Source organism: Pipistrellus kuhlii, unplaced genomic scaffold, assembly GCF_014108245.1.
Source record: "Pipistrellus kuhlii isolate mPipKuh1 unplaced genomic scaffold, mPipKuh1.p scaffold_m20_p_6, whole genome shotgun sequence".
Lineage (NCBI taxonomy): Eukaryota > Metazoa > Chordata > Mammalia > Chiroptera > Vespertilionidae > Pipistrellus > Pipistrellus kuhlii.
In genome coordinates this window covers 31,589,705-31,613,179 of record NW_023425562.1, presented here as the reverse complement: position 1 = coordinate 31,613,179, position 23,475 = coordinate 31,589,705, and the positions used below count along the sequence as shown (strand labels likewise).

General features: G+C 39.0%; 1 protein-coding gene across 12 annotated transcripts in view; it reads right to left on the bottom strand.

Moving 5' to 3' along the window:
* Nucleotides 1–23,475, bottom strand: part of DLGAP1 (DLG associated protein 1) — a 572,027-nt gene that overhangs the window by 181,879 nt on the left and 366,673 nt on the right. The window contains exon 1 of one of the 12 annotated variants that reach the window (XM_036418504.2): nt 19,489–19,620. The exons of 10 other annotated variants lie outside the window; for them this stretch is intronic. In XM_036418504.2, the coding sequence (XP_036274397.1) occupies nt 19,489–19,539 (51 nt within the window). In that variant the 5' untranslated portion in view covers nt 19,540–19,620. Of the gene's footprint in view, nt 1–19,488; nt 19,621–23,475 lie in introns of those variants that run through there. One more of the 12 variants, XM_036418502.2, reaches the window with a different exon arrangement.

Sequence of the window (23,475 nt, the reverse complement as noted above, 5' to 3'; positions counted from 1 at the left end):
TGGGAAGAACGGAATACTATTTAGGGTGTCCTTACGCACATGGGTAATACACAATTCCATTTTAATAACCTTCACTTTAGGAAGTTGTCTCTCGAGGTTTGTACTTTGAGCCTATATTCCAACCTTTGAGCCTGTATTAGGCATCATGACAAGTAGAACTAACAGGAGTTGTCACACCAGCAGAATTTTGTACACAGAATTTTATGCAGAGGGGAGTGTGATATACTCTATTGCTCTTTGGGCCCATATTTCCAAATTAGCTTGAGCCCCATTTGAAAGGAAATGTCCCAACTGGCATGTTCACTGTAGGGGTTGAGGTAAGGTTTCTTACACAAAACTTTATTATGGTATTCTCTTCCTTCACTTAGTGGTTAAGCTGGAGTTAAACTACCATTTGTTTAATGACTTTTTCAAAATATTTAAAGGCACATTATTGTGAAGTAGGTGCTGCTTTAGATACTAAGAATGTAGCAATGTACAAACAGAAAAAATCTGCCTTCCTGGGGAATGGGGATGACAGGCATTAACAAAATGAGTAACATGTATGTTAGATGATGACATGTACCATGAAGGAAAAGAAAGCAGAGTGTGTATGTGGAGATGGGAGGGTGAGGGACATGCTAGGTTAGAGAGCATGGTCAGTGAGGACCTCAGAGAGTAAAGATTGAACAGTGGGTGGTGGAGGGAGTTAGCCCTGGGAGAGTGCTTGAGGCAGAAAGAAGAGTTGATAAGAAGGTCCCTAGGGGAGACAGGCCTGCATTGCTAGCAGGCAGAGGCCAGGTGGGTGGAGTGGAGTGAGAAGAGAAGGAAGGCGAGCACAAAGTAATGACTGGTGTGGGATCCAGATCACATGGGCCTTGCAGGCCATTGTAAAAACTGTGGCTCATGACAAGTAGAACTAACAGGAGTTGTCACACCAGCAGAATTTTGGTGAAATGGGAATAGATCTGAGGTTTAATGAGAGACGTCACACATTCTAGTCTAAAAGGAGTACTTAGGTTGCTGAACTGAGAATGACTAGAGTAAGGGTGGAATTGGAGGGAGAGTTTGGAGGCTCAGAGATAATCCAGAATAGAGTTGAGAGTGAGGAGTGGTGCTAGCATGGGAATCAAGAGAAGATAGGGCCAATATGTTTCTTAATGATGATTTGAACATGGACTTGAGAGAAAGAAAGGGGTCAAAGATAACTTTGAGGTTTCTGGTCTGATCAACAGGAAAAATTGCATTTCCATTAGCTGAGATGAGAAGGCCTAAGGGAACAAGGACTAGGAGTTCAGTTTGGGACATATTAAGTTTGAGATGCCCATGAGCCATCTAAGTAGAGAAGTTGACTAGAGACCTTAATATACCAATCTGGGATTTCGGATTTCAGGCAATCTGGGCTGGAAAAAAAAAAACAAGGGCCTTCACATGGCATTCACAGCTCTGAGAATGAATGAGGTGACCTGAGAAGTGAGTGTCAGAAGAAAGAGAACTGGCTCAAGAGCTGTGCCCATTTGTCATTGATCCAGCCTCAGAAGATGGGCAGGTAAGAAGGGACCAGAAGAAAGCTTTTCAAGGAGGAAGGAGTAATACATTATCACAGTGATTTTCCCTAGACCTTACTCCCACTGGGACATTACATTAGCAACATTGCTCTTATCCCGTAGTCATTAGTTGCTTTTATACAAAGGGTTCTGCTGTTCATGAATTAGCATCTTCCCAGCAAGAAGCAAACTTCTTGAAATCAAGGCTTTTGTTTTCATCTTTCTCTCTCTCTAGAGTGATAGCTCTTAAAGAGTTTTTTGACTACATTTCACAGCAAGAAATGCAACTTACTCTGGAAACCAGTCTGAGCACATATGCAGCTGAAAGAAAGACATACTTAACCTCTCTGCATGCATGCACTCTATCGTCTTTTCCATTTTCTCTATTATAATCTATCTAATTAAAAATAATGTTGTTCAGACGACCCAATGGACTGATTTCACTAATCACTAGTTTGATTGCAGCCATTGGTTTGAAAAGCACCACTTTTAGAACATCCAGTACAGAGCACTGCCACAATTCATTATTAGTCAGAGACAACATTATTCATCTTCGTTTCTCCCAAAGTACCTTCTGTAAAGCAAATGCTTAATGTGTTCTTGTTGAATGAATAGCTTTGAGATCTTAAAGTAATACGTCTTTAATTGAGTTACCATTACTTTTACTGATTGTATTTGTGTAGAAGAATATTTCTTAAGAGCGCTCTATGTTCAGCCTGAGGACAGATGGAAGTGTCTTTTTGAATGGGCCCCTGTAGGCTAGAGTGAGAGAATACTCTGGCCAGAATGAGAGATGCTAATCAGATGGAGTGGTTCGTTAGGAGGGTTAGTACTAACTAATGTTGAATTCATTGCATGTCTTGGATATCAGCCTTGGGGGGCAGGGGTGATAGGGTTCAAAATATTTTTTAAAAACAAAACTAATTTGCACATTTTTTGAAAAAAAGACTTTCATTACCTTAGAACAATTATATCTTTTATTCTACTTAATAAGGTATTAAATGTCAACATGAAACATCTTTCATTTAGGAACAGGGGAAACAAATATCCAACAATTGAAATAGATGGTCTAGAACAAAATCATTAGTAATAGCATGTCTCAGAATTTTGAAAAGTCCAACTATACATATGAGGTATAATTAAATCTAGACATTTCACTTAAAACATTTTTAAAACAAAAGCTTGGCACATAACTCCTCAATAAATATCAGGTGGTGATGCTTAAATCCTTCTCCACAGCACCTAAGGAAGTGGCACAGAAGAAAGTGGGATATTTCCCACTATGTAATTCTTACTGCTGTAGGTTTTCACCCACATGGAAGGAGCTTGGTGCAATGGACATAGATAGGTTTTGGAGTCAGGTAAATCTGGGTCCAAATCTAAATTTCTTATGAGATATGTGATTTTGGCCCAGTTACCTTAACATCTTTTGACATTAGTGTTCTCAAACATCTAATGAGGACAGTCACACATACTTCAGGGACTTAATTTACTATGAAGATAAAGAATATATAAAAGTATACATATACAGTATATGCATAAGATAAAAACTTGTTTTTTGGAATTCAGCTGATTTTCTTGTAGAAGTTGTGTTCTAAGTGATGCCTAAATTTCCATGTGGGGCAAACTCCTATAGCTTATTTAACTCAATAGAGCTGAACCATGAGGCATGATGCAATAGTTCTAAGGCTCTTTCAACCTGGGGTGAGGAAGATGAGTGCACTTGGGGGGAATCTCCAGAGATCTGTGTGTAAGAGTTGGTGGGCCAGTAAAGGTTCTCAGAGCAAAACAGAAAAAGCAGAGATTTGTTTTAAAGAGCTGGACCACATGATTGTGGGGGGTGGCAGTTATGAAACCTCTGGGGCAGACTGGTAGGTTGAACACTCAGGTAGGACTTTAAGTTGAAGACTTTCTTGAGGCAGAATTTCTTCAGGGAAAGCATATGGTTTGCTCTTAGGCCTTTCAACTCATTGGACAAAACCCACCCCCATTATCTAGGGTAACCTCCTTAATTTAGAGTCAACTACAATAAAACCTGGATATAAGGAACTAATTGGGTGAGGAGGTGTCAAAGCCGAAAGTCTGTTCTATAATAAAGTAGGTTTTCCCAAATGCATATGTTAAAGAAATTGACAAATTAGCTAGCTTACCTGTTTTTACTTATGTAGACATGTTTGTGTAATTAAAATTAAGTATATATGAACATTTTAATTTCACAGAAAAGTTTTCCACATGTATCACAGTAATTTTAAATTTATACTGAATATGTCTAGTAAATTCATGCATTCACTAGTCACAGCAAGTGAAAAAGGCACACGGCTGGGGCGTGGCTTAACATACAAGGGAACATAGGCCAGCAGATGCTAAAACTTCTGCAGAAAGCCACTGCATGAGATAGCAGAACTAATTACATTGTGATCACATGCTAATCATTTGCCGAACATTATTTACCAGCAGCGATTCTTGGATTTAAATATGTAGACTATAGTTGTAGATATATCAGCAAAATTACTAGTGTTTTTTCCAACATATGGTCTATTCCCTAAAATTTGTGAAAACTAACAGTGAATTAATAACAAAAAAATAACCTGTTAATTTAATTATAAGCACATCTTGGTTAGAAGCATTTGAAAGTTAACTGGGCTTTACTTTCCATGTATGACATATGAACTGGAAATGTTGTCCTCTATATTCTAAGTCTGTTAAATAGAGGTCTGCAAGACTGAGGGTTTGCTGGATCTTATATGAATTAAGCACATCGCAACAAATGATCAAGCTACTAAAGAGCATCTTCCCACAACAAGCAAGCAACTCGAAGGCCTAATTAGATTGTCCAAGTCTCAGAACAAGTTATAAACTATTTTATCTTTATCCACTTCCATTGGAAATATTTAGAAAATTTAGAATTACACAGTTAACAACCTGGCTCTAAGAGCGTACTCATTACTCAGAAGAAGTTGTTGCTTGCTACCGGAAAGGTTAATCGGTGGTGGTGGGAAAGAGTGAGCTCCTACACTTTCATCATACAGCGAACATGGAAAATGGGAAGCCCACCTGTGTGTACAAAGCACAGTGCCAGGCATTGCTGGGGCAAATATGGGTCCCACGAGTGCCCAGTTACTATTATAACTGCTGAGAATTTCTAGTCATATTTGTTTGTAAACCACACAATGGAATAGTCCTTAACCACTGAAAAACTCTGACCAGGGTGATTAAAATGGATGAATTGCTATAAAAATTGCCTTGAAGAAAGAACAACTACCACTGTAACATTTTCTTATCTCAAAGAGAATAGTGATATTTTACTAGATTTTATTACTGTCTCTAAGCGCTGCGCTAGTGATAGGAGAATCATTTTGTTGGGCTAAAACACCAGCAAGACTCAAGTTTTTTTAATCCACTCACTGAAGCTTTCTTACCACAGAGGGCTGACTATTATTCTAACACGATTTCTCCCTTCTCTCTCTCTCCCCATTGTTTTAATTCCTTGGCTCCATCCCAATCTACATTATTTTAAATCTCTAAGAAATTGGATGTCATCCACTAATATTGTACTACTGGTTAAAAATGTTTTTCTCTTTTTTTCTAAACTACCATGCGGGTTTGGAGAGAGAAAAACATGTTTGGGGCATTCATCACTGCACATGACTTGGATAATCTGGGCTATTTTGCTTTCTCAATGATAAAGTATGTCTAAGATGTTACAATTGTTGGCATTTCTGAAAGTTCTGTTTATAAAGATGATGCATTTGTATCAAGTAGAAGATTAATGTCCATTGTTGACAGAACTAATGTGTCCACACCCGAGTTGAAATTCACATACAAATAAAGCTGAAAGGGGTCATAAGAGAGAGTGTACATAAATATCACCTTGTCTAAAGGCTTCATTTTTGTGAAAAAGAAACAAGCACTCTTGTTCATTGAGGAGGGAGAGCTAACTTGTGATAGTGAAGGTTTAATCATAAAAGGAAAAGGGGAAAGAAAATAACTTAGGTTTGGATTGTTATAACATAACACCCCGGCTGGAAAGAAGATAGAAAACACATCTTGAAAGCCTAGACCACACGAAGGCCTCCCCCCGCCCCCACCATAGCCCCTCAACACAATCCCCGTGCCATCTTACTAACACACTTTCCCACCTGTAGCCATTGGGCCTAATGAGAGGCGAAATCTTGCCTTTATATTAGAACTTGATTATTTCCCCCTCATTCTGAGTTCTCCTAGAGCCAGCCCCAGGGCCTCCAGAGCCGGCCCCATTGTTCATCATGAGTATTTATCACTTGTACAGAATGCCCAGGGCTGCTCTCAACTATACCGCCTAGTAAAAAACAAACAAACACAAGCTCCTTGCCCCTGGACCAAACGTTTACAGAATCTAAAAAAGGGAAAATACTGTCGTGTTAAAGCAATGATTCCAGTGGGAGGGCCATTTAGGCTCCCTCTGAGGGGCAGATTCCCAGTAGAGATGGGAGAACGGGTGATGGAGGACTCTTTCTCCATCTTAACCGGACCACTCCCTGCCATGGTTTCGGGTCAGCTGGAGCAGGTGCAAGCTCAAAGTGAGGTAAACCAGGTGGGTATTCAAGTCACATAATGGAGGGGTGAAGAGTACAATTCCTTCCCAGGGGGCCAACACCATTCGCTTGCCATCTGTGTGACAGCATTCAGGGTCAGGAGAATGCCTGGCGAAGGAAGAAGCAGAATCTAATCCCATTATCTTTTATGAGCACTCAGAGAAAACTTATAAAAGAACCCAGGATAAACAAGCTGCATAGGATGACATATGCCTTTGCCCTTACACGGACCTGGTTTCCTTTTTCTTATTAGCCAATAAATGCAATTTCCTCCCGAAGTGTGTTTTTTAAATAAATACAACCGGGAGGATTCTAAGATAGGTGTATTTTTCTGGGTGGGAAAGTGATGCATTCGGTTTCATTTTCTCCCTGTGTCATAATCTTTTGCCTTCAGCAATTCTCCCAAGATTGGAAGACTGATTTTAATATTTCATACTTTAATGGACTGTAGTGCTTCTGAATGTCTACTCAGTTTGAAAATTTGGGTGATAGTATATACTTCAGCTCAACCTATTTGAATTATTATCTTAGACTCCGTGGAGTCATTTGACAGCTAGTATTAGGCTACTATTAACCACTTATTTGGGGCAGGTTCCTATATACATTATTACATATGGGTAAAGTCAGGTAAAATACACTCAAAGTTATCTCTATATTTAGTTTTGCAGCCACAGTATTTGCCACATTCAATAAATAGTTGACAAAAGAATTATGGGAGAGTACATAATTAGAAGGGTGAAAAAAGAAAACATTCTTCATGTGCAATTATTAAAAACTCTTTCCAACCACATTTAGATTTCCATTAAATTAATTACAGCCACCAAAAAAGTAAAACTTAGCTGGGATGTCTTTGTCTATATATATATCATATATTCAATGATGGTGATTGGTTCCAAAGAGTTGATATAGGTTAGAAAGAAGAATAATTTGAGTCCTCACAGCATAAAACTTGCCTTCCTTACATAACATGGATGGTAAATGTGGCATTAGAGTTCTGCTTCTTTCTCCAAAGGATATTTTTTTTAAAGCATCCACAAATGTCATTCCATCTATTTTTAAGCAGAGTGCTGCTGGATAAACAGCTGAATCGTCTAAACCCAATGGGAAATTTCAAAGTTTAAATAAGCTGTTTTATCTCATTGAAAATAAATGGTGCCGACTGACTCAGAACATATGTTTTTTTTTGTTTTTTTTTTGCATTCAGTTACATGTACGTTTTCCTTGAACATAAGATTCTAGCCCAAGCTGAAAAAATGGGGGAAAAAGGACTTTAATAATAAAGATCCTACTTTCTAATTCTCCTACCCAACATTCACTAATTTCCAGCTATAACTTTTCCCCTATGTTTTTCCTGCCAGTGATGGAGACTGAGATCCTGTACAGACAACACAAATTCTCAAAAACAGACCCATCCTGGCAGTAGGCTTGTGATCCCTCACAGATGTCATCTTTAAAAATAAAAATGGGTTTGGTGGCTTTCCACAGAATTAATTTTTTAATAAAAGTTATATATGTTATTTATGGAAAACCCCCCACAAACACTCTAAATGGTATAGAGTTCAAAGTAGAAGTCTCCTGCTGCCAGCTCTCCAAGTTTTTACTTCCTAAAATAGGTAACTACCATCTTATCACTTTCACATTTTCCTTCTGATATTTCATGCATATATATGTGTGTATATCTATATATCCATATATAAGCACATTTTCTTTTTTAACTAACTGGTATTAAAGCATAAATATTGTTCAGCACTTGACACTTTTACTTTAGTATATGTTGGTCTTTGCATGTCAGCGCTTATAGATCCACCTCCTTCTTCCTAATAGCTATGAAATGCTTTATTATATGGGACTATTCATTCAGTAAGCAAATGATTAATGCTCACCTTCCATGTGTCAGGCCCACTTCAGACATTGAAGGTGCAGAACTGAACAAAACCAAATTCCTGCCTTCATGAAGACCACACTTTACGTTTGAGCATCACAGATGGAGGAACTAGCATATTAACAGTACACTGAGGGACACTTCAGTATCATATTTTTATTTTTCTCAAAGAGGATTGCAATGAGTCACCTAATAAGTAAATCTTTATGCTAATTTATCAGTTGAATAAATTGCAGATATTATTTTAGTATATTTAGCCTCTAAATGTTTTCTTTATATAATTAACCTCTTAAAAATAAAATGGGAATTGTTTATGATTAATTAAATTAATGTAATAACATAATTTTTTTTCAGTGAGGTACTCTATGTTTTGAAAATCTACATTCTCAAGTACCTTACATTAAAATTGTATCCGTATTGAATCCTCCTACACGAAGCTATGATAATTCTCCAAAGGCCATCAGATCAGATGCCTCAGTTTCCCTCTATTTCTATTGACCACATGTGGGAGAAACTGCTGATTTAAATATTTTATGATGCCCAAATGCCTCCCAGACATTTTTTTATACCTCCTTTTGGTGTCTGCATAACATCAGAACAAAAGGAAGCTGTCTTGTAAACCCAAACAAAGTGAATAAATGTACTTCTCTTTTCACATAAAATTCAAGAAAATTATGCTTTCTGCAAAACTGGGCAGAAAAATCAATTGTTACTTAAGTGATTTTTGTTCAAGAAGCCAACCCGAAAAAAAAAAAAATCCCAGGTAGGGACAATTGCTCCTGAGCTGCTTTTGCCTCTATGCCCGTATATTTATTACAATGGAAATCAGGTCAAAATTTACATGTAGCAATATCTCGGGTGGAAGAGAAGAAATCCAAGGTGCCAGATGGATGGGAGTACAAGGAACAAAGCTAGTCTTAGCCCTCTACTGTGGCAGTTGGGCGGGCACTCAGCTGCCCCCCTTCAGCCTCTGACTACCCCATAATGGCCTACTTACCCCAGAATATATGCTCTATGCTCCAGACTTCTCCCAGTATTATCGGGGACATTAGACTGATTTGGACAAAAGCTAGGAAGCTGCTTAATTTTTTTTTAAAATTTTTATTTAAAAATTATGTCTCATGAAAAAAATGTTCCCTCTGGACATTGTGACACCAAACAGTTTGATTTTTATTTGGTTCTGGATGTTATCCAAATATAGCTCAGGGAAAAAGAAAGTAATTCCTTTTTGTCCAGTAGGATGTTAGGAGGGGCATTTAGTGGAATGTTTGTCTATTAATTCAGAATTTTTACTCTGCACAAACAATTGCAAACTTGAGTGGGAAGTGAAGTGCCTAATCGCTCTGCTGCAGTGAGGTGGCTGTGACTTGCAGAAGGCAGCCTTGTCACTGGGAAGTATGAATATTTGAAGAACCCAAATCAGGTCATTTTGACTCATTACCAAAAAGGTAAAGAAAGAAAAAAAGGCCAAATTTCTTTTTTCCTCAAATGAAAAAAATAGTTACTGTCGTTGGGTAGTTTAAAATGTAATAGGGAAAACATTGAATATGAAGCGTGCATATGTGTTCATGTGTGTATGAGAGAGAATACTGAAGAATTCCAGTCAGTTTTTGGTGATAGAAGGTTCTTTGGACCCAGAGATAATCATTTATTACCTAAATAAGACATTCTTACCTCATTACTGTTTTTACTGGGAAAGATTGGCATGGTCTAGGTTCATGATATAAAATGCAAAACATGTGACACATGCCTAATTCTACAGGTCAACGCCACTCTCATGCATCTAGTGCTATGTTTTATGAACACAGATTCTTTGAGTGAAATAAGCAATGGCATGGGCTTGACACAAAGTGTAAATTCCTGAAGACTGGGTTTTTGTTATGGTTCTTCCTTTCCACAGAGAAAGCAACCAACCTCCAAACCTCCAATTTAGTCTTCTACATCTCCATACAGGGAGATCAAAAGAGTTTGCAAATGGGTGAAAATTATTCATACAGATTAATCATGTTTAAAACTTATTTTTATTTATATCAGAGAGGAAGGGAGAGGGAGGGAGGAAGAGAGAGAGAGAGAGAGAGAGAAACTTTAATGATGAGAGAGAATCATTAATTGGCTGCCTCCTGCACACCCCCTACTGGGGATCGAGCCTGCAACTCAGGCATGAGCCCTTGACCAGAATCAAACCCAAGATCCTTCAGTCCCCAGGCCCATGCTCTATCCCCTGAGTCAAACCAGCTAGGGCTAGATTAATCATGTTTTTATTTTGTTGAGCTCAGTGGTAGACAGTTACAATATGATAAAGCTGAGAGCACACAGGTCCAAGAGAAAGATCTGATTTCTAGTTGAATTCTGCCCCTTACGAGCCATGTAAAATGCAATTTACATTCTGGGTATCAGTTTCTTCATTTGTAAATGAGGTGAATGAACAGATGTACATGTGAAGAAAAGGAATTGAATCTGATAAACTCAGCCATATACTCAGGCATCTGGAATCTTTAGATGCTAATATGGATGGCAACACTTTAAGGGAGCAGTGCAATAGAGAGCATTTCCCAACCTCTTCCATCTTGGAATGCTCTCCTCTAGATACCGGTTATGAGTCCACCATTCAAACCTACCTCCACGATACTACACCCGCCAGCTCCTTCATGCACAGGGGCCCTTCCGGACCTGCTGCCATGTTTCTCCCCCACCACTGGTGAAGAAAGATCCAGGGTTAAAGGTTCCTAAATCCTGAACTGATTAATAAATAAGTCAGGTATAACTCAGGCTACGTGGTAAAAAAGATTTGGTGAGATGGTTTCACTCATATGTGGAATAGAATGATCAACATAATTTGATAAACAAAAATAGATCCAGAGACGAAAGGCAGTGGAGGTGGGGGGGTGTTAAAAGAGCAACCAAAGGACTTGGATGCATGCATATTAGCATAGCCAATGGACACAGACTCTGGGGCAGTGGGGGCTTGCCCGGGGTGGAAATGGCTAGCCTAGGGTGGTGGTGGTGGTGGTGGGGTCAATCTGGGAAAAGGAGACATATTTAAAACGTTAGACAATAAAAACAAAAGATTTGGTGAGTAGTTTTGTTTTATTTACTTGACTCTCCTTGTAACTGGAAACATAGGCATGAATAGGACACAGCCTCTGCCAAATGAATGACATCACCCCTTCCCTCAAGCGGCTCACAGATTGCTGGGTGCGGCAGATTTGTAAACAGCTGGCTTTAAAATAATGTGATATGTGTTACATTAGTAGTATGTTAGAGTAAATATTTTTTTTTCAGGTTGGCTCTCTATTTGCTTTATTAAGACAGGTCATTATGGAAATATGGGTCTTTTAGAATGTAGAAGGGCTTAACTGATCGGTTCCTGAAATTTCTAGTTGTTTCATGTGATGTGACATTGCGTGTGACTGTAGGTTTTTTTGTTCCTTTGTCAGCAAGAAGCAAAATTTTCACAATTGATTTCCTCACTCTTAAAAACATGTCCATTACAGGGACGGGCCAGGCACTGTGTTAAGGCAGCAGGTCCAGGTCAGCACAGCAGAGGCTCACGCTGCTGGGATGGCTGCGAGCTGGCCTCCTGGGCAGCTGGTCAGACAGTTGCTATTTACACTGAGGTCTTTGACCCAAACTAACTTAGGAGAAAGAACGCAGCTGAAGAGAACCTTTGTAACAATTCGCGCTGCAGCGTCCCTGTTGGGCCCAGAGTCTCCCAACCACTACCCCAGAGGCTACCACTCAAGTTCCCACCTGCAGAGGTTAGCTTAGACGGCCACCTGGCCCGGCTAGAGTACCCAGCTGTTTAGCCAAACACTAATCTAGGTGGCTCTGTAAAGGAATTTCGACCATGTGGTCAATATCTATGATTATAGTAGACCCTCAATTTTGTGGACCTTGGTTTAACGGACTTCGGATTGGACGGGCAAAATTTCCAGCCTGTATGTCATATGTGAAAATTAATACCCTGTTAATTTTTAAATGCTTTTAAACCAAGATTTTCTTATAAATAAGTTAACAGGTTATTTTTTTGGAACTGATATTTTTAACAACAATTTACGGAATAGGCCATGTGTTGGGGGAAAAAAACCTGTAGTAATTTCACCGACATAAATAAATATTACATATGTACAACTAAAATCTTCCTGTTGAAATCCAAGAATCACTGCTTGTGAACAATGTTTGGGGGATGATTAGGGTGTGATCACAGGGCATGGCTCAGGGCAATTGGTTGTGTTGTGGCCGGTGTGACTTTCTGCAAGAGTTTTGACTGGTGCTGGCCAATGTTCCCACGTGTGCTAAACCACGCCCCAGCCGTGTACATTTGTTTTGTTTTATAATTTTAAAAAATATTTTATTGATTTTTTACAGAGAGGAAGGGAGAGGGATAGAGAGTTAGAAACGTCGATGAGAGAGAAACACCGACCAGCTGCCTCCTGCACACTTCCTACCAGGGATGTGCCCACAACCAATGTACATGCCCTTGACGGGAATTGAACCTGGGGCCTTCTAGTTCGCAGGCCGACGCTCTATCCACTGAGCAAAACCGGTTGGTTTTGGCTACATTTGTTTACTCACGGTGACTGGTGAATGCACCCATTCACTAGACCTATTCAGTATAAATTTAAATTTATAGTAATAACATATAGAAAGCTTTTCTGGGAATTTAAACTTTTCATACATACTGAATTTTAATTAGTCAAACATGTCTACATGTTTTACATCAGTAAAAACAGGTAAACTAATTTATCAATTTTTAAAATAAACACAGTTGGAGAACCTACTTTATTATATAATGGACTTCCAGCTTTAACAGATACCCCTAGCCCGAATTAGTCCATTATGGCGAGGTTTTACTGTAATTTTGTTTCAGTTGTGAATGGGATGTGTTTTACTGCTGCTCTTACTATTTATATTTGTAATGAAACTATAATAGTAGCCTTTGTTTATAAATATTGCATTGAGCATATGTATCTCTTTTTAAAGAAAAAATATGAACCTTGGAAATTTTCCCTCAAATGTGCAACACAATAGGTAAAAACCAACCTGTGGTTTTATTATATTTGAAAATAAATTAGTGTGCATCATTTAACATAGTATTTTGTTATTCTCCTTTTGTAGGCTGCCTTGGTAAAAAAAAAAAAATCATGTCATAAAAGAAATGACAAATTAGATCTGGGCGTGGAGAAAAGTTGTTTGTAAATTCTAGCTCAGATAATGAGTTGCACTTTGAACCAAACAACAAATGATAAAGGAATTAATCCCTGTTTCATGCATGAAAAAGTTCTTTCTCTTATTATTTCTTGCTTTTGAAGAGTAGGATGGAAGGACTACTTTCTTTGGACACTGACCTAGGGTTCATGAACTTCATTATTATTTTTTTTTATCCCATGATAACTCTCCCCATAGGATTTGATCAATGAATCAATTCATCCATCCATCCATTCACTTTTATTTGCTTCTTATATGCCAAGCACTGTGGGAGCAGAAGATATAAGTATCAGTAAATTGCATTTGCCCTCAGGGATCTTTCTATCTATTGGAGGGAGCGGTGAGATTAGTGGGGGTAAAGTGGTAGGGAGGGAGTAACAAGCACTCCAGTGTGATTACAATCAACTGTGGAAATTGCTAGAAAACACATACCAGACAGTGCAATTAGCATGGGAGGTGGTCCAAAGAGGTCATATTGATGAGCTACTTGAACGATGGGCATACTTTGCCAGCTGGGCCCAGGGCAAGAGGGAGAGGAAATAGTGTATGTGGAGGCATGGCCATGTGAAATGGTGCTATGTGTTCTGTATGAGGTACAAATTACGTATGATACACGGAGAGTTGAAATGAAACAGACTTCCCTTCAGATGGAGGCCTCTCTGGGTACTGCTAGAAATAGATTAAGCTGAAGGCTCTCAGTTTCCTGCTAATGGTCTTGACTAGATGTAAAGCACATGTCTTTTCCAGAATTCCTTTCATTGGCTTGCCTCCCCCCCCCCCCCCCCCCCCCCCCAATAATATGGCACTGAAAGCAATAGGCATGGCTGCTTTTGTTTCTGGGACACAGGTCGTATTTTCTAAATCCATGTTTCCTCCCTTTCTCAGCAAGCCTGGCTGCCCAGGGAAATTACCCAAACTAGCCTTTCTTCTTAACTGCTCTGTCTTTCCTGAACAGACTATTCACCATCTGCTCAGCCACCATGCACTGTCACATCCTACCCTCAGTCACTATTTATCTCCTCCCTTCCCCACAAGACCTCACTTCTGATGTTTAAAATCCCCGCACATGGCTTCACCCTTTCACCTCCTCCTTCTGCACTTCCTCTGGCCCACGACACTGACATTGTGATCCCTCCAACCGTGCCTCTGGGTGCACATTGTACACTTACAGGGCTTCTCAGCCCAACACGTCAACCTTTGTCATGTCTCTTCCAGAGTTATCTTTCATTTCCCAAAGTATCACCACAGTATTAGCTTCCCATGGCTGCCATATCAAATGATCAAACTTAGTGGCTAAATGTAACTCATTTATTCTCTCACAGTTCTGGAGGCTAGAAGTCCGAAATCAGCTCACTGAGCTAGAACCAAGGTTTGGGCAGGGCTGAGCTCCCTCTGGAAGCTCTACGGAGAACCCATGCCCTTGTCTTTTCCACCTCTAGAGATGCATTCCTTCCCTTCCTCCATCACAAAGCCAGCAGCACAGCCTCTTCAAACCTCTCTGCTCTTATGGTCACATGGCCTTCTTCTGGGACCAAGTCTCTCTCTGCCTCCTCTTTATAAGAATACTTGTGATAACTTTCATGCCTGATCAGATAATCCAGGAAAATGTCCTCATCCAAAAATTGTTAACTTAGTCACATCTGCAAAGCCACATTTGCCATGTAAGGTAACATTGGTTATTTCCTGGATCAGGGTATGGGCATATTCTGGGCCACTTTCCACATACCACAACCACCTACACATTATAGGTAACTGGGTACCTACTTTGTGCCAGGCATCATTTAATGAGATAGGCACCATAATTATCTCTGTTTTACAGGTGAAGCAATGGAGGTGCAGAAAGGTTACTTGATTTGGTCAAGGTCACATAGACAGAGAAATGTTAGAAACAGGATCCAAACCAAATGTCTGTCAACTCAGAAACCTTCGCTCCTCACACAAGGCTGTACTGCCTCTCACATTCTGAGACTGTGTGCAAGGTGTATTGATTTGCATCACTAGGACCTGAAGACTATCTCAATCGACACAAAATGGAACATTTTCCAGAAATTGTACATTTCCCTTCTCTAGCTGTACTTCCAGATATTTCTCCCACAGAGAGCACTGCTCATTAAGTGCTTGGGTAGTAACAAGTAGCAATTTGCTTCCCCGATGAAAGACCAATGGGAGCCCCCTAAGTGGTCTGCCATCAGACTATGGCTGGCGAACATTAAGGGCTCACTGAGCTCAGGCAAAAGCACCGTGGAAAGAGTAATCATAGAGCAGGACTGGGAAAAATCGTGTTGAAAAGGACAATGGAAATGAAACAGAAATGTGAGGCCCAGCTACTTGCACTGTGGAGAGAGCAAGAAAAGCAGAAAACTCCCGGAGACATAGGGGCTATAGAAGAAAGCTGGAGGATAAAGAATATGGAACAAAGAAAGGCACTTTCAGATTAACAATAAAGGAAAAGCACACCCAGGGCAGACCATTGGAGGTCAAAAAGCAAATGAATAGGTAGGCAGTGACAAATTAAGGATTTAAAAAAAATTTTTTTTACCCAATCCACTGTTCATTTTCTAAGATGAAAATTTCCTCTCATTCTTAGGAAGCAGTGGCCCATATGGAGGATAGAAAGAGATGGCCCCTGGAATTAAGCAGACCAAGGGGCACATGACTGGTGGCAATTCGAGCCTCAGGTGTCTCATTTATAAAATAGGAATAGGAACAAGATGACAGCGTGGATGATAGGAACAGATGAACCGCTTTATCACAGTACTTTGCAGGAATAAATAACAAAGAATCATTGAGTACACTTTCTGCAACACCACCAAAATAAAAGATAATAAAGCTTGTTATGGAGCCCAAGTATCTATTCACGCATTCATATAGAATTTGAATGAATTCTATATGGCTACTAACTTTGGGTAAGAGACTGGATATGTTCCTCCATGGAATTGGTAGGTTAGTGAAGTAGATAATACTATAAATAGAAGAAGCATGATAAAGAAATTATGGATGCTGTGAAAACATATAGGGAGAGGGTACTGAACTCAAACCTGGCCAACGAGGGCTCCTTGGAGGAAGTGCCATCAAAGGAGGCTTGAAGGTTGTAAAGGGTTTAAGCAGGGGAGAGAAAAATTTGGGATAGATGGATGGAAGAAACAAAGGAGACAGCAGCTCATGCAAATGCCCTGGGCAGGAGAACATGGCACCTTTGAGAAAGTGAGAAGGCAATCAGTAGGGCTGAAATGAAGATTAAACAGGGGGAGTGCTAGGAAATGAGGCTGTGGAGAAAAAGTCTCCACCTATGTCATACCCTGTAAATCATGTTAAGGGGTTTGGACTCTATCCCCTGAGTAAGGAGGAATCACTGATGACTTATATGCAGTAGGTTTGGTGATTTTCATCTGTATTTTAGAAACATTTTGGGGCTATAGGACACAGAATGGACTGGAGTAAGGGCAAACCAGAGGCAGGAAGACCACTTGGAGGTATCTAGAAAAATCAAGGTGAGAAACCAGAGAAATGTAACTAGAATAGTGGCAGAGAGAATGGAGAGAAGTGAATAGAAATAACATTTATAAGACTTTGTGATTTCTTCACTCATCCATTCATCCAACCGACTTTTATGAGTTTACCTTGGAAATGTGAAGGTGAGATAGAGGTGGGGAAAATCAAGGTTTTCCCATGTTCTGGGATTGAAAAAACTGTGTAGGCAGGGATGCTATTTACAGAGGTAGGAAACAGGATAAGGAGGCTCATGGGGAATATACTAAGCCCAGTTTTAGACATGCTAGCTTTTGAGTAATACCTTTGTTTTCATAATGCAAACATCCTTTCATTCCCCAGACTGTGAGCTTACATGAGGTAACATTAGCAACAATAAGCAAGTCTAGTGATATTTTAGTCCTCCCTCATCTTTGCTCCTCCTCCACTTAATTCTGATTGTCCCCAAGAATGAGCTTTGCATGTGTTTGGGAACAAATCTGTTTGCTGCCTTCTGCTTGGGCCTCCTTGCCATCATGCCAGGAACGTCTTATGATGGCGGGCCATCTGTAACAATGCCGCTGTCTCTGTTACCACTGTCCCCAGCTGATGGCTGTTCTGTGGTCTTTGCTCTGTGGGTGTGTGAAGGAAAGGTGGGGGTGCTGCTTCCTCTAGATTTTCTGCATTAATTAACACTGAGCGTTAACATGTGAGTCTGTAAATAACACATGCCTTGCATTTGGCAGCTTTGCATATCATCTTGAACATGAGTGGGTTGACCATTGTAGACAACAGAATCATGAGAGGGAAGCTGGTCAGACAGCTTTGCAGACTGACATCAGCAGGTTGGTTTTAGGTAGCCATAGTGGATAAAATGTCATGCTGGTATAAAATATTTTGTGTTGTACAAAGGACAGAAAATTGAAGAAAACAACGTGGTGGTTACAAAAATTTGTTTTCTAGTTAATTTCTTCCAGGGGATGTAAGGCAATGGAAAAAAGATATTAGAATTTAAAGGAGAAAAAGAGTGCATGGGGCAGCTAAGGATGGACTGGAGCAAAGAGGTGTGAGAGGGAAAGGGGGAAAGATGAAGAGAAAATGAACACTTTATAAATAAAAACCAAGCCAGCAAATTGCACTTCCAACAGAGTTCTATAAACAGAGAATGGAATTGAATACATCTTAAAGTCCTGAAATAAGAACAGGTAACATATGTCTGTCTGTCTTGGTGTTCTTTTTTAAGAAAAAATATTTTTATTGATTTCAGAGAGGAGGGGAGAAAGAGAGAGATAGAAACACCAATGATGAGAGAGAATCACTGATTGGCTACCTCCTGCATGCCCCTCCCCCCATTAGGAATCGAGCCCACAACCCTGGCTGGGCATGTGCCCTTGACTGGAATCGAACCTGGGACCCTTTGGTCTGCAGGCTGACGCTCTATCCACTGAGCCAAACCAGCCAGGGCTGTCTTGGTATTCTTAAAAATGAACTGTGGTAGACTAAAATGACACACTCCTCCTTTACATGGTTGTACTATATTAGAGGCATTTCAAGAGAAATGCTCAAATTTATTGGTGGACGATGGATGATATTTAAGTGGAACTAAATCATTAGTGGCAGCTAACTACTTGTACTCAAACATCCTGTTTACACTTTTAAGGAACACAGGCACTGTGGACACTTTAAAGGGGGGTGGGTCATAAAAACTCTTTCATTTCTATAAAAGCCTGTGATGTTTAAAGATTGCCACAAAACAAAAACATCAGGTGGCTATAGCCCACTCCCTACTCAGGAAAACAGAATGGGAAGGTTTGGCAATAGGAATAGAAGAAACATTTCCTTTCCATTTCTCCAAAATTTCCACATAGTTTGGCTGCTTTTGAATAGACCTTCTGAAAATGCCTTTTGAGGTCACCTACTTTGAGAGAATAGAGTCTCTAATTTTCAGGTGACACAGCAATGAGCCCAGAGAACATAAATCTTGATCATATTTTTTTTCATCCTTACAGAAAAGATTGTAATTTCCTTCCTATCTTGCTAAGCTTTTGCTGGTTTCAGGGATTTATGCTCCAATCTGACAAAAATAAAAACCTTTGTGTTAAAGGCTGGAAAACTGATCACAAAAAGCATAACCAAAGTAGATATGAAAGTCTCATGGTTTTTAATTCCATGAACTTCAGTGAATATACAAGTACTAGTACATTTTCCATATGAACTAAAATCATTGCAGCCCTGGTAAGTAAGACACTAATAGCCTAAATTCATATTACTGCTATGCTGCTATTTTAGAAATACAATCTTTAAAAAAATAAAACCCATATAAAGCTGGAATAATGTTAGCAACGGAAAATATTACCTTCTTGAGAATAACATGTACTTAGAAATGAAATGACTCAGAAACCAACATGATTTATGTATTCTGCTTTCTTTAGAGCACATTCAATATCAATTTATATGTCATACTAAATGCTAAAGATATTCAATAAGCAGTGCTTAAATACATTTGTCTATCTCTGCTGCATCTAAATTTTCTGCTGTTTAGCTAAATTCACTTTGCACTATGGGCGGTAAAAAATTATTATATAGATAACATTCTTACTAAAAGGCTGGATTTCTCCCTCTGCCCCTCTAATACATAAGCAACCTAATCAGAGGCAAAGGGTGCATTAGGGGTACTCTTCATAAAATTGTCCATCCCACATTCACAGACATAGTGAAACATGAAATTAACTGCAGCATATTAAAGGAAGAATTATGGATTAGCACAGAAATCAAGCACAACGAGACTATTTATTTTCTTTTCCATAGCCCAGAATTGCCATTAGCTTACCTTATTAGCTGAAATGCCAAACAGAATGTCTTTATGGAAAATTAAGTTCATTATTCATCTCAGCGTTGATTTGGTATAGTGCAGCTGAGAGCATTTAGCTTCTCTCTATGATTTGCCGATGCAAAGTGAGTGAGTAAGGCAGTAAACACAGAACTTGGGAGGCAGGGAGTGGTTGGCTGTGGCTCACAATGCTAGACTTGCAACTTTACATTTCATTCATATCAAGATACCTAATAAAATCAAATCTTATCACTGAAGAATATCACGTTGGTGAATACTTAGTGCAAAATTTTAAGCCTATGCAATTTTGCATAATATTTGCAAGAACAGTCTTCTATATACTCACTACCCCAGCAAAATTACATTGCTATTTTTTTCATTATCTCAGTGGGTTCTTAGGCTATTGATTCACATAAAGTGGATAATGTATGTTTTGTCAAGGAGGAATCCACATAGGGAAGCAATCTCTGCTTTTTTTTTTTTTTTTTTTTTTTTTTTAGAATACCTGTGATAGTCTGCTAGCAATGGAATGACAAATGTATTTTACAAATTTGAAGGTAAGTGTATAGGCACACAAATTGGATACAACATTCAGAAAGCTAATAAAGAGAGAGACTTTAGGGCTCCGGAGGTAAAATAGCAATAAATATCTGTTCTCTGGACAGCACATTCTCTTTGTAGAAAAAAAATGTCATAGTCTTTAATAATTCATTAATTTTCTTCAAATGAAATAAACACATTTTAGAGTTGATTTTGGCAAACACTTTTTCCTTCTGAACAAATGATTTCTGTAAAAAGTGCTCCAGAAAAATCTTGTTTCCTTAAAGTGTGCCTCATTTCCAGATGGGCAGAAGAGCTGTTGCAGCTTCCTCTCCAGGTGTTTCAGTTCATTGAATTTGAGCAGGCAGCAATTTTTAAATCCAGCTTTATCAAGTAAACTGTGCAATCACAGCAAGACCAGTCTTAAGTTATCAATAGACAAGGACAATGTGACTTAGCAAATACTTTTAAACCTTTCTTGTCTTTGGCACGGTGCAAACTAGACCCTAGAACTTCCCTCTCCTGAATTAATAAGACTATGGCTGTCTCTAATCCTATATAATAAAAGGCTAATATGCAAATCAACTGAAAGGTGGAACGGCCAGTCACTATGATGTGCACTGACCATCAGGGGGCAGATGCTCAACGCAGGTCAGTGTGCTCCCACGGGGGGAGCATCGCTCAGCCAGAAGCCCTGAGCTAGGCTCACAGCTGGCCAGTGCAACAGTGGTGGTGGGAGCCTCTCCTGCCTCTGAAGCAGTGCTAAGGGGAGAAGGCCTAAGCTGTCAGTCAGACATCTCCTGAGGGCTCCTGGACTGTGAGAGGGTACTGGCAGGGCTGAGGGACCTCCCCGCCCCAAGTGCACAAATTTTGTGCACCAGGACTCTAGTGAGATATAATAAAGAAAAAAGTAATATTTAGTTGAGTTGCCTCAAAAATGATAAACATAGGGTTACTATCTGGCTCAGAAATTTCACTCTTAGGTATATATCCTGGAGAAATGAAAACATATACCCACACAATAATTTGTACACAAATGTTTATAGAATCATTATTCATAATAGCCAAAAAGTAGGGGGAAAAAACCCTAATTTCTTTCAATTGATGAATGATTTAAAAATGTATTCTACCCAGACAGTGGACTATTAGTTGACATTAAAAATAAACTGAGTATCAATATATGCTATAACATGAATAAATCTTGAAGACAATGTGCTGTTTGAAAAAAGCTAGTTACAAAAGATCATATATATGATTCCATTTATATTAAATGTCCATAATATGGATAATCTATGGAGACAGTAGATTAATTAGTGGTTTTCCTGGGTTTGGGGTAGGAGTACTGGGAAGTGAATGTTTCTTATTGGAGTGATGAAACTGTTCTTAGATTGATGGTTGTACAACTCTGTTAATGTACTGAAACCATTGAATTCTATACTTTAAATAAGTAAATTTAATGATTTTCAAACTATATCTCAATAAATATATTAATAAAATTATTAATTTTTAAAAGAAATATTGTCATGCTATGTTTGTAATTATAATAATTTTATATTATAAATTCTGTAGAAAGTAGATAGGGAGCATTAGAAAAGAGTAGGGACATTCCCAAACCTAGAAAATCCTTGAGGACTCATCAGCTGTGAACATATCTAGAGAACCATTGTGCTAGTGTTTAGTCATGTCTAATTTTCTTTCTTTCTTTCTTTCTTTCTTTCTTTCTTTCTTTCTTTCTTTCTTTCTTTCTTTTTATTAATCCTCACTTAATGACATTTTTTCCATTGATTATTTTTATTTATTTATTTATTTATTTTTAAAATATATTTTTATTTATTTTTTACAGAGAGGAAGGGAGAGAGATAGAGAGTTAGAAACATCGATGAGAGAGAGTCATCAATCAGCTGCATCTTGCACACCCTCTACTGGGGATGTGCCGGCAACCAAGGTACATGCCCTTGATTGGGAATCAAACCCGGGACCCTTCAGTCCGCAGGCCGACGCTCTATTCACTGAGCCAAACTGGTTTCAGCATCATTGGTTATTTTTATTTTAGAGAGAGTGAAAGGGAGGGAGAAAGGGGGAGGAGAGAGAAACATCAATATGAGAGAGACACATATACCCCACAAGTACCTCAACTAGAACTAGGGCTCAAACCTACAACCCAGGTATATGCCCTTGATGGGGAATTGAACCTGCAACCTTTCGGTGTGCAGGCTGATGCTCTAACTGCTTAGCAATACCAGCCAAGGCATAATCATGCCTAAATTTCAATAAGACAAAACTCTAAAAACAGAGAGAATAATAGAAAGAGGAAAAGGAGGAGAAAAAAAAAAGATGCAGAAAAATAGAAGAAAAAGGAAAGGAGGAAAATGAGAATAGGGGGATACTTGTTTTTGATTAGATAACATAAAAGGGCAGATTATTCAAGAGGGAAAGTGGGATCACAAACCTTAATTCTGATGATATTACAATATGAAATGATTGCAATGAGAATAAAAGAATACTTTTAAATTGGCCAAAGAATTGTAGAAGGAGAGTTTTGAAGTGTTCAAATTAAAGGACTTTGATTCAAACTTGAGAGATGAGTTCACAATAAAAAAGAATACAGGTGAACGAGGAGCATATACAAGAATTTTATCAAAGAGCTAAAGCACAGAATAAAATGAAGTTTGTGAATTTTTTAAAAAAGGAATAATAAAAAAAAAAAACTATGAACAGAAAAAAAGGCCATTTAAAAATATATGAATTGGAACACAGAAGAACAAGGACAATCCCAGGGCTTGGTGCAGATGGTGTATGGTAATGTGAACAGATGATGATGATGAAGGAGGAGGAAGGGGAGGAAGAGCAGCAGGAGGAGGAGCAATGTAGAGGAGGAAAAAAGAGGACAAAATACCAGACTTTCAAACTTCACCATTTTCTCTATCAAAGAAAATGATTCTCAAATTGGAAAGTGTAGAAGAAAAAGCACGGCGAAGAGACATGTAAATTCCAGGAAAACCTCTTTCATGCAGATGACTCAGAGATTTACATTTTATTCCCTATCTCCCACATGGACTTCAGCTACTTGATAACTTCACTCAGATACCTCAAAGCACTTAAAGTCAAATCGTCTTCTCATCTCTCCTCCCGCCCCCTCCCCCCCCCATGTCCTCACTGTACCTCTTCTAGTGTTCCCTACTTCAGTGAATGAAAAACCATCTTTGAGAAAGTCAGAAAGATAGGTATCATTCTGAACACGTCCTTCACCTTCCACAAAACTCAGTTCTGTAGATTTGTGATCTCTGGAAACCATTCACTTGCTTCAATATCATGGCACCATCTTTGTCCATTTTCTTTCACCTGGAGTACTACCTTAGTCTTCTAACTGGTTCTCCTTCCATTTTAACTATCTTTTGACTTTATCTAAGGCAGTGGTTCTTAACCTTTCTAATGCCGCGACCCTTT